This window comes from Rhipicephalus microplus, chromosome 6 (assembly GCF_043290135.1).
Source record: "Rhipicephalus microplus isolate Deutch F79 chromosome 6, USDA_Rmic, whole genome shotgun sequence".
Classification (NCBI taxonomy): domain Eukaryota; kingdom Metazoa; phylum Arthropoda; class Arachnida; order Ixodida; family Ixodidae; genus Rhipicephalus; species Rhipicephalus microplus.
Window position 1 is genome coordinate 194,795,742 of NC_134705.1, and position 12,270 is coordinate 194,808,011.

The following is a 12,270-nucleotide window of genomic DNA, read 5'->3' on the forward strand; positions in this document are numbered from 1 at the left end:
AACAAGAAAAAAAAAGAAAAAAAAACAAACCAGACCAAACACCTATGAGCTTTATTGTGCAATAGCGTCAGAATTGGACAGATGTTTTCAAGGCAAATTGTTCCAGTCTTTTATTGTACGCGGCAAAAAAATCACTACTTAAAGAGGCTAGTTCTAGTGCTATAAAAGGCGTTAGGGATTCAGCATGGCGATGCCTCGTCCTACGTGCTTCGGGCGGACTTATAAATGGCTGTTGGATTCTTGGAAAGGGACGTGGCGTTAATTTTCCCGAGAATCGATGATAGCAAAGAAAACCCGTTGGCAAAGAGAACAAGAGATGATAAGGCAGTGTGCTGCGCACTTGGTTCGCCAGCCCCTGAGCTAGTCTTGTTGAAAATCGCGCGGTCATGAGAAAGTGCCGGTGGACGCCCTTATCGTTGCTCGGATTTGTTTTTTTTTTTTTTCTGGAAAAACGGCGAGCTTATATCGGCGCTGATTTCTGCGACAAAAAGGCCTCTCCATCACCTCCCTCCCACTATAACGTGACTTACTTAGGAAAAATTTAGACTTCCTCTTGCTCTTCTCTCTCATCGCAGGTTCACAACTTACGAGACACTCTGTTTTCGAAAGGCGCTGCTTTTTGCATCCAACAATACTACATAAGAACATTTGATAAAGTGACGGTGACGTGTGATGACGTCTTGATGACTACCCAAATTTTGGTACAATGTGACGTCATGGTGTCGTCATGTTGTGACCTCATCGCATGAATTTTCGCATCAGCCATGATGATGCCAACGCCGCCACCGTCGACAGCGACCTTTCGCGATTAATGAGGCACCTAAAAAGTCACTTCGTTCCGGGCCACAACCATATTACGACAGTAGTAGTAGTAGTGATAGTAGTAGTAGTAGTAGTAGCAGTAGTAGTAGTAGTAGTAGTAGTAGTAGTAGTAGGGAGAGAGAGAGAATAAAATGAAGGAAAGGCTGGGAGGTTAACCAGAAAGTGAAGCATCCGGTTTACTACCTCGCACTAAGGGAAGGAAAAATGGGGAAGAAATATGGGTAAGAAATCGAAGAGCGAAGTAGAAGCGGGAAAGAGAAAACAAAAAAATGAGCTCGGGTGCTATAGCCTATTCAATAGGCTACTACCACGCAAAAAGTTCAATAAGGCCTTCACTGATTTCCTTTGCGAAGACAGATTATGTCACCTTTCAAGCACTGACTGTTCTGACAAGGTTCTCTCGTTAAGACGAGCTTAGTAGTAGTAGTAGTAGTAGTAGTAGTAGTAGTAGTAGTAGTAGTAGTAGTAGTAGTAGTAGTAGTAGTAGTAGTAGGATTAGTAGTAGTAGTAGTAGTAGTAGTAGTAGTAGTAGTAGTAGTAGTAGTATAGTTGTTGTGTTGTTGTATCAGTGATTTCAGAGCTCCCATGCAGAGGCTGTGCTGTTTTATTTTTATTATCATTTTGTAATTCTGATATAGTTAGCTTCATTTACTATTGCTTCCTAAGTGTCTGATTCTTGTACCGTGATTATTGTTTGTTTACAATTTGTCTTCCTTTATTTCCTTGAATATTGCAGAGAGGTAGCAGCCGCATAAAAATATTATCGTACAGAAGAAGCTGACGGCGGTGGTCCCACTTTTAATTGAAAATGATGAACAGCGCCTACAACAACAAAAGAGACATGCTTCACATAGGGAACCTCTAATATTAATACATTATAATACTGTACTTCACGAAATTGGTCACTTTGCATTGCGCGAAAAACTCTTACCGAGTCGGTTGGCGTTGCACAGGGGTGCGCTGAAGGGGACCTCCCGGTCGAGGCGAATTCGTACAACGCCTTCGGTCCACATTGACGGACGCCCACAACCAAACACCGTATGCTCACAGACCACTATTTCTCTGTTTTTTTTGTTTTTTTTATTGTTTTCTCTCATCTAAGATGGAATAAGTAGCGTCTGAAGTTTCCGGCTTTGTCCGCATGAAGTGACACGTGGTGGCGGTTCCTCACACTAACGAAATTTACGATCACCCGAAGTGCCCCGAAGCAATGCGAAAGATGGGCGTACTATATATCTCACTCACCTGTTAAAAAGGTCTTTGACTCGTTCGCGGCTCGCATAGAGACAAAAGGCGCCACCACGCGGGGATCGGTCAAAAAGAAAAAAAAAAAAACTGCGTGACGCGACAATATGTCCCGCGGGCCATACTTCACCACCACGTGACGTGCTCCGCGTCACATCACATTCATCCGCAGACCTGTCGTCTGCGGATGAAGGCCGCGTATGTCCTTATAAGTGAGACATCTGTGCCTAACAGGAATATAGAAAATGACACGGCCATAAAGTTCAATAAAGCGTCTTGACAGCGTTTACGACTGTCGGAAAAAACGACGGAGCTTAACTCTCGAACGAGGGGATGCCAATTAGGGTTCCTTTGTGTCCAGCGTCCACAAGCGTTGACACAGGCACTCGAGCTCAAAACGAAGCCCATTGAAACTCCCGCGTCTCGTCTGCTTTCTGCAAACAGTCGCTTTTCCGGTCGTACATTAGACGCTGCGTCTATCTTTCTTCTTGCAACAGTATTCACGAATTGGGCTAAGGGAGGGGGGATCCACCACACAAGAAGTCTGCAGAAGGCTCATATCACAGCCATAGCCACATAGCTTCAGAATGATTATTTAATAGTGCTACGCCAGCAACTACTGTACCTGGAGGTTTTTTGCAGCGTATCTCTGTCAGGCTGCGCAAATGAAAATGAAAAGGAGGCTCCTATGCTACCACGCAATAATGCGCATTTGATCGGTATATTCCACTCGAGAAGGTGTCTTAGTGAACGCCAGAGAAGTGCCTCAGTACATCTAAATGTGAAGTTATTGAAGAATGAGTGTATCAGGAGCCATATGTACTTGGCAAAAGGACTTGCCATAGTCAGAGTGTTGGCAAAACGACCTAACATCGATAGAATCTCGCTGAAGACAACGTGGTATGTTCAACAATTCATTACTGGCCCCAGCCTCCACGCACACCTCAACTCCGTTCATGTTTGGACAGGACATGTAATGAACAATACAGCTTTGACAGCACAGTTCATTGAAGGCAGAATATATCGCATGCACGATGCGCCCTCCCTTTACTGAGTGGGAATATTTTACTAGAACTACATTGGAGAACAGGCTAAAGGAAGTAGAGAAAAGGGGTGCTTTCAATGCTTCAGAATAAAGATCATGTCCCAAGAAACAGAGAAAATAAACTGGTACGTTTTCTCTAACGGAAATACAAAAGTGAACGCGTCGAAAAAAGACTCGACCCTGTGGTTGCTATTAAAAGAGTTGCATGATTTCGCGTCATCCGGACTCCCAAGACGTACACCTTGGGCGTACTGATGTATGCCTAGGAATCGGATAGGCGAAGCGATCAGCAGCGCTAAGGAGTGTACAGCTGGGACAGTTTTTTTATGCTTAGCTGTTGATATGCTGATTTGTATTCGCGTGATTACTTGTACGGCGTTGTACGTGGTTGGTTAACTACTACAGAAGGTGATCGCGCGAATCAGGAATGCATGCAAGCTTGTTTTTGTTCGTGCTGGTATTTATGGCTGCTAAACATGCGAAGCATATCAGAGCACAGTCAAACGCAGCTCGCAGGTGCCAGCTTCGCAACGGGAAACCAAGTGCCTGCCTCAGGAGAGCACGCGCTCGCAGCACTTAAACCGGCTACAGCGCCCCCTACATCTTCACTGCTCTGCGCGCTCTGTCTTATCGCCCCCTGGCGGCCATAAATACGTGCCTAGCCAGAGCTATGCCGAGCGGCATGCGAAAGCCATATAAACGTCATCCCTCGTTCGCGCCTCTCAATTCTCCCTCCCTGTACACTTCATCCAGAACAAGGAAGGCAACGACGTTTTGTCTGTACCGCTTTCGAGACCCGTTTGTTATCCCTGCACCCTCCAACGGCAGGGCGCGCTACTAGCAATACACGAATATACGAAGGAAGCCACCACACTGCCTAGTTTGTTCGAACATTTATACGACTTCTCGTGCGCAGAAGACTCGTGTGTGTCCATGCCTTGTGGGCACGTTCGCTGGAACGTCCCTAGTGATTCCTTTTATGACCTGCGCGTCGTATGAACGTGGCGCTTGAGCCCCAGAAGTTGCGGGTATTCTAACCTGAACGCAGTCCGCGGCTTCTGTAGCACGATCCTTATTTCGCTGCCTCGCAATACAAGGTCGGCGTTTTGTAGTAATATGCTATTTATAGTTGATTATGAGTTGGTCTTGCGGGTTCTAGAGATTCTGAAGTGATAAGACTAGTGTTGTGGAATATTTAGAAATTTATTAGCATCGAAAAAGACAACGTCGTCAAACGCAGGCCCAGGTCCAGCATTCGTACTTAGGGATGTGTTTTAGTGCCAATATATTGGGCTGAGTCGTTTTGCAACCTTCAAATAAACGAACAGCTGTACGGTCGACATAGTTGTGCGCATGAGGGCAGGCTTGGGGCAACCCCTCCCCCCCCCCCCCCCTAGTCATACAAGAATGGGTGGTGGGCGCATAATCAGGCCCAAACATTCACATAATAGATCTCGGGGGGGGGAAGCAAAGTCAGCCCCATACATATACATAATAGGGAGGGGGGCGCTACGACAACCCACCCCCCTGAAGATAGGCGCATAGCCAGAAAGTTATTTTCGGGGGATGGGGATGAGGGGCACCTCCTTGATTTCGGGGAGGGCAACCCCTTTATATGGTCATTATCACTCCCTATAATATGGCAAAACAATTTCGGTGGGGGAGGGGGTTGCACGGCCCGGTGTGGCACCCCTTGGCTACGCGCCAGCCTGAGGAGGAACCCTGCGAACGCCGTAGTAAACAGTTGGGTTGGCGCATTGCCTGTTTCATGACCATATAATTCACGTCACGACAGAAAAAAAAAGAGAAAGAAAGAAAGAAGAAAGAAGGAAAGAAAGAAAAAAGAAAGAAAGAAAGAAATAAAAAAGAAAGAAAGAAAGAAAGAAAGAAAGAAAGAAAGAAAGAAAGAAAGAAAGAAAGAAAGAAAGAAAGAAAGAAAGAAAGAAACTATGCGGGAAGGCTGCATTTCACTCATTGCTAATGGGGTGATTTCACCTCCACATCCCCACGTTTTCGTGTTGCTGGTCTTTATCAAAACACTCTTTATATACCCGTCTCTGAAGCACACACTCTTCTGCACAGTACTGCTGAGACTAACTTTCACGCGCGCCAACTCCCCTTCTGTTTTTTTTTTCTTTTTCGTTTTCATGTTCCGCAAAGTTTTGACATAAGGGTTTCGTGGCGTGGCCAAGTCGTACGTGCTGTTGCATTGCAGTGGGCTTTAACAACCGTAGGAAGGGGCGGGGGAGGGGGGAGCGAGTTCAGACCCTGCGCAACGATAACGACTGCATATATGTATATCTCAGTTCTTGCTCCACTTTAACGTATAGGTCGTTCTGAATGCCACCGCCTGGGCATAAATACGTCCTTAATGGGGCGCGAAGCTTTCGCCGACAGATTTGTTGCAACGTGCAGCCACGTCGGATGGGAGCTAGAAGCTTAGAACTAAGTTTTGGTATAGCGTTTAACTGTGCCAGTGGGAGTTTTTGAGGTAACTGCGCAACACATTGGGGGATGGCGAGAAGAAATACAATGACGCGACCAAGCTTCCGTTCACACGTGTTCGCCTGGCATGATCTATAGTAGAATCTGCAAGTATGCACTAAGTACCTTCAAGCAGTTAGACAACTTAAATGAGCGAGTCGACTGGAAGTTACGTCAGACGTGGTGGACTTACAAACAGTCAACGTCTAGCTACATTTTTTTTTCGCACTCTTAAAATATTCCAAGCAGACCGCTCTGAATTTCGCTTTCGTGAAAATTTACAGCCGTTTTCTCAGTTTGGACAGGATTTCTTAGCCAAAATTTCACTACAAATCACTCTGCTGCCCTCACAACTCATTGCTTACTGTGGTCCTGAAGTAAAAGTGCACGAGAGCAATCAGCAGCGCACTGTCGGTTAATTCCTATCGGAAAGATTTCGTCGTGCTCCTGAACAACAACTTGTGTGCGTACAAAATTGGTCCCATTTGTTTCTTGCATCAATCACATTCTGATTGTCATGCATGATTTGGTCCATGCTAATATACTTAACCCTCCCATTCTGCGAGAAATTTCTTTCTCAGAACATTGCGAATAAGAAACAGGTTCCTCAATATATCCGATACAGTTGCCCAAGGTGAAATCTGCGCCGAAGGAATCTTCGGGGTGTGCGGTAAGCAATTCTTACTTGAGCAATCGAATCTGTGTGAAGAGCATTTAGGGACCGCTCTGAAGCAATAATTTTAGCGGGTAGCTTAATTTTGCGTGACGCCGAATTAGGTGCGTCGAAAAGATTGCAGCGACTACACCGATTGGCTGGTTGGTTCCGAACCAGCCAATCAGCGCTTATGCAAGCTATAAAACGGCGACATCTACAAGAGTGCACCATCGTCACGAAATAACGTTACGACAGCTGTCAGACAAACCACAGCACCTGTAAAAAGAATCTTTCCGACTACTTCGGCAGAAGGCGGTAGTTTTTATTGACAAAGCTTAGCGAAATCGTAAACAAATCCACCTATACTGTTTGCACCCAACATTTTCATGTCCCGCAGTACCTACAGATTCTTCTCGGGTTTCTTTGTTATCACAAAGAAACGATGTCACGTGTAAATCGCCCAAGTGCGCGAATGCGACAGCTTGGTTGGGGTCCGAAAGGAGGGCGCGGTGAAGGAGCGAGATTGCGCGTGCGCAGAACGTAAACACTTCTATTTTAGTTGCTATACGAGAAGACGTTCTAAAGACGTCGATTATCAAGAACGCGAGAAAGACGTCCGCGAATCCCAAACATCTCCCCCCCCCCCCCCACGCACACACTTTCTCCCAAGAGCTAGGAAGTATTGATTGATTGATATGTGGGGTTTAACGTCCCAAAACCACTATATGATTATGAGAGACGCCGTAGTGGAGGGCTCCGGAAATTTAGACCACCTGGGGTTCTTTAACGTGCACCCAAATCTGAGCACACGGGCCTACAACATTTCCGCCTCCATCGGAAATGCAGCCGCCGCAGCCGGGATACGAACCCGCGCCCTGCGGGTCAGCAGCCGAGTACCTTAGCCACTAGACCACCGCGGCGGGGCAAGAGCTAGGAAGTAAACATAGCAGTTCGTTTCCAGCCATCGCTGCGCCATAGAAGTTCGATTTAAAACGATTTGGCAGCAGTGGCAAGACTCGAGTAATACCGAATTCCCGTACCGACGTACGTTCCAGATCCCATTTACTGCGCCCACCGGCGAATCTATTTTTAAGGGCTTCATTCCGCGGCTCTCGGGCGGGATCGACAGAGCGGGTCACACTATATATTTTCGTGACCCGAAGAAACCGGGGTTTAGGCATCGCCTGCGCCCGATTAAAGAAACAAACGACTCACCGCCGCGTCGGAACGGGAGGACACAGAATATCGGTGCGCTGCAAGCTCGCAAAGATGACAACTGCGGTTGAGGAAAAGGAAGAAAATGTATTGACCGATCGAAGGCTGTGATTGCATGTTCGATTTGATTATTTATTTTTTAGGCTGCATTTTGTGAAGATAAATTTTGGCAAATAATGAGGACGTTTCTAACAAAAGAGTAGATAGATATATAGACAGACAGACAGACAGACAGACAGACAGACAGACAGACAGACAGACAGACAGACAGACAGACAGACAGACAGACAGACAGACAGACAGACAGACAGACAGACAGACAGACAGACAGACAGACAGACAGACAGACAGACAGACAGACAGACAGATCCTTCGATTCATACATTGACAGACTTTTAATTTCTGAGGCTGCTTTTTGTGAGTGATATTGTGGCAAAGAAAGAAAGAACAAAATAATGAGAAGAAAGAGAAAAGGCTGGGATAGGGAGATCACTAATTGGCGAGGAAGAGAAGATAAAGATATATTGCAGCAAGATGGTAAGATGGGCCAGTTCGATTACGTTCATAATTGAAAACTTTGATGAAGCGCACTGAAAAACGGACGGACAGAAGGGGCTGACAAGGACAGCGCTTGCTTGAGGCTGACAAGGACAGCAAGAGCTGTCCTTGTCAGCCTCTTCTGTCCGTCCGTTTTTTTAGTGCGCTTCAACTAAATTTTCAATTATGAAGAGAAGCTAAAAAGCGTGTCTTCTTTAACCAGACCTAATATCACAATCCTTTACTGCCGCACTTCTCTACAAGTAGCAAGTCCATACTCAACATTCATCTAGACACCAGTCCATAATGGAGCCAGTGTATTAAGCATTGCGTGCATTATTAATCAAAGCCTCGTGAAGCTATATAGCATACAATGAAATCTGAGAAATCCTAGGAAAAGTCCGCCTTTGGCTCTAACCTAAATATGCAGTTCGTGGGAAATGGTTCGTAGTGAAAAGCAGAGATCTTCGAGGGAGAGAGTTAAACCAGGTTCGCCAGTCGGAAGGCTGCTCCACTCTGGCAGGAAAAAGGGGGCGGTAAAACGACCAGGAGGAAACAATAGTAGAGAAAAAAATCCACGCATCTCCACGGAGTGAATCATAACGAGTGGGCGAAGCTCTGGGATGAGAAACCATACGCTGCCCAAGCATTGCGCCATATAATCTAAACTGAGTCACATAAAGGGACATAAATTCACATAAACAGTCTACGAAAAAGCTAGGTTCTATGGTCCATAATATCTACGTCGAAATATCCGACTAGTACAACGGTTTGGGCTTGCAATTGTTTCATATTGTTTCCTCGCCATTACGACTGTTGTTCGTCAATTGTAAACATTTTTATTCATATAAACATAAAATATTGACAATTATAGCAACAACGTTCCATATATCATGACAGCTGAGAGTAAAAGTCGACGATAAACCTTCTAGGGCCCATAATATTGTCACGACGTCAAAACAGAGGTCTTGCCGCAGAGATTAAGACACCAGAAGAAGGTCGGTTCTTTTAATAGAACGCGCAAAAGAGTTCTTTTTCATCCATTTCATTGTACTTCATGGCACATGCACAACTGCCATTGTCTTTCTTTTTGACAAGCACGTGACAATATTTACGTTGAACTCGCCAACTGAAAGGGTTTCTGCTTTTAGGGGAGTTTTTTTGTTCTGTCTCAAGGACGACTGATATTAGTGTATTGTTAAACCATTTTTCTTTCATGTGTTTGTTTGTTTGTCACGTCAACGTTTCTGCCTGTGAGTGCGGACACTGCGGACACGGACGAACAAGCCTTGGCCCAAAGGTACTTCGCCCATAACAGGTAAATGAATAAATAAACAGTATTCTAATCTCACCGCCATGGCTAGGAGCGGGGTTGTCAAACACTCCCTTGTTTAGATGCAGGCATGTAAAAATACCTACAAATGTGAACGGGAGTGCAACGACCTCTGCAGCTGAAGCGATAGAGCGTAGGAAGATCCGGTGGTTGTGGATTACCTTCCCAACTTCCTAGGCAGCAACCATTTGACTTTTCGCCATTTTTTATTTATTTACAATGATATCATAGTGCACTTAAGTTGAAAGACTACAAACCATGTACCCTATACTTTCCCTGACTTCATGTCTGTCTCTTTTTTTCTATATAGCTTGTGTCTTAGATAGATGTAGGTAATGTGTGATCACTGTTATAGGATTATCACCACCCGACACCCGAAGTAAAAAAGCAAGTAAATAAACCAGGGGAATATTTCCGCGATGGCGTTTAAAAATCACTCGCTCTGTTTAAAATAGAAGCGACCCTTCAAACCATTCACCTTGCATCGAGGTTGCGTACAAGCAACACGACATCACTCGAAATCCCAAAGCCCTCCCTTTGCGCTTCCCCTCCTTTAGAATGTACATCAGGATGTTGTTCTCACATTTCCGCCTCCCCTCCTTTAGAATGCACATCGGATATATCCTACTCAAATACGGCCAGCCAATCGCTGGGAAGTGTATGTATCTGCATACGAGTCGGGACATACAAAAAGTAAGTATAGCCAGGCAGGCCAGTCTTCGCGCCCTGTTTGTGAGCGCTAACGAGCGCCGAGGCAGCTGGTGGCCGTCGCATACAGTGACATCTACCGAACAACGCAGGCGTCTCCTAACGAGGTGATCGCGCCACGACGCGACAAGTGTACGGGGGACGTATGCAGGGTAGAAAAGACGTGTACACGGGACCCACGCCTCCTGGAAGAGCCCTCCACACATCCGCCGCCAAGACAATGCCAGCTAGCGCCGAGAAGACCACGTGACTCGCGGCGATGACGACGACACCTAGCAGTCACGCCGGCGCGAAGAGGTCGTGACGCATTCTCGGTGGCGCCCTCTGGCGTCACTGCACGCACCGCGTCCACGCGCTCGCCGCATAAGAAGGCGGAACTAAACAAACGCGATCGCCGTATTCACGCGTCATGCGGGCGGACTCTTTCGCACGTCCCTTGATTGCGCGATGGACCGACGCAATCAAGGCGATGCGCGGCGTCGCTTGTTTTTCTTTTTTTCTTTTTGCAGCGATGATCTAGATGTTATGTTGCCCGACTGCTGACCCAAAGGTCGCGGGATCGAATACCAGTCGCGGCGGCTGCACTTTAATGCAGGCGGAACGCTAGAAACCCGTGTGCCCAGATTTGGAAGAATGAGGGCGAAATAGTGGGATCGTTCGGCGTTACCGTCAATGACCCGTTGAACACCCACTAACGTAAATGAGTGCCAAGCGGGGCACAATTAAGTACAATGTATATTGGTCGTAACTGGTATGCTGTGTTGTGAATTTCGCTTGGGCTTCATTATCACTGCTTTGTGGTATCAGACCTAGCCTGAAGATGGCAAGGACGAGGTCTCAGCACGTTTCCCTGGTGGTCGGTAGTTGTTTCCAGTCATGCGAATTGCATTGTAGAGCATATAGAGAGGCCATATACTGCACAAGCCGGTCGTTGTCCGTGATCAAGAGCGTCATCTTCAAAATGATCAGCGTCATCGCCATCGTCATGGCGTACAGTGTATGTGCCATATATGGGGTATAGTGCGTGCGCTGTTCCGTGATGGCAGAAAGAAAATGTGTGGTCTGGAACGCGCTCGTTCTTTATCGTCATCGTCATCGTCACAACGCCAACGGTCAAGCCTCGACCATAAGGAGCTTCGCCTGTAAACAATTCAGCCAGCTCCGCCTTGTGGACGCTCATCACACAGCGAAGCCGCTGGCATGTCCTCCGAGATGGCGGGCTGCGGCTTAAGCCTTCGCTTCGGCGCCAGTTGTAGCTTGTTGAATGAAGCGGGGTTTGAATACAGTGGGGTTAAATGAAGTGGAATGAAGTGGGAGGGAGTTGGACTAATGGAATGGGAATGAAGTTAAGGAGTGACGGAAGTAGTAGTGAACGTAGTGTTCAGCTGTGAAAGTTGTGCGTGGTGGGCGTAGTGGAAGAAGTGGCACATATCCGTAGTGGCTATTACTCCCTATCCCGTTTACGATAAACCATAATAAAGAGCACATTTGAAGGTGAGATGAATATTCAAAGTAGTGTTTCTTATTTTTTCACTCGATTGTACAAGACAGCTATAGAGAAACACAGGCTGTGCATATGAGTCGGGGGGACTCGCTCACTGAATTTCGTGCCGACCGGTTGTGCCCACGCGATCTCCGACGACAGTGCAGCTCTGGCTGACTGGGCTCGCCCTACGCCATCTCCTGACGCCGGTGCTCGACGACAGCGTAGCTCTGGCCGACTGGACTAGCCCTACGCCATCTCCTGACGCCGACAAGAGCTCTCGCCAGTGGTGCCCCATCATCGGACTCCTGCAACCGTGACCATCTTTCCTGTCTTTTCCTTACTACCGTCGTTCGCGGTCCCTGCGCCTCAATCTCTCTTTCCTGTCTCTATCTCTTTCCCTTTTAATCCTATCCTTTTAATCCCTTCTCTACCCCAATCCCCAGTGAACTACTGTTGAGGTGTCCTCCCCCGGAGAGGCAGTTACGGAACTCACTTTTCTTTTCATTTAAAATCACCCCCCCCCCTCCGCATATGTGTCCAATTAAGATTCAAAAATACAACAAACAGACGTTGCCGAAGACTACAGCGGGATTGCAGATCAAAGCCCTATTTGCGGCAAACTCGATGAATTCCCAGTTAAGATGACCCATTCCCACTGCGAGCTTTCACGTAACTAATTTCTCGAAGCGCTTGTGAAGAGGACACGTAATTCGTTTCGACGTAAAGACGGCATCAGTGCA

At 46.7% G+C, this 12,270-nt stretch overlaps 1 protein-coding gene across 4 annotated transcripts in view; it reads right to left on the minus strand.

Moving 5' to 3' along the window:
- Positions 1-12,270, minus strand: part of LOC119167875 (uncharacterized) — a 596,496-nt gene that overhangs the window by 268,298 nt on the left and 315,928 nt on the right. For 3 of the 4 annotated variants that reach the window (XR_012884394.1, XR_012884393.1, XM_075867435.1), the window contains exon 4: positions 7,467-7,527. The exons of the other annotated variant lie outside the window; for it this stretch is intronic. Coding sequence is in view for 1 of the 3 variants with exons in the window: in XM_075867435.1 (XP_075723550.1) it covers positions 7,467-7,527 (61 nt within the window). In the remaining 2 variants the exon portion in view is untranslated. The remainder of the gene's footprint in view (positions 1-7,466; positions 7,528-12,270) is intronic. 4 annotated transcript variants of the gene reach the window in all.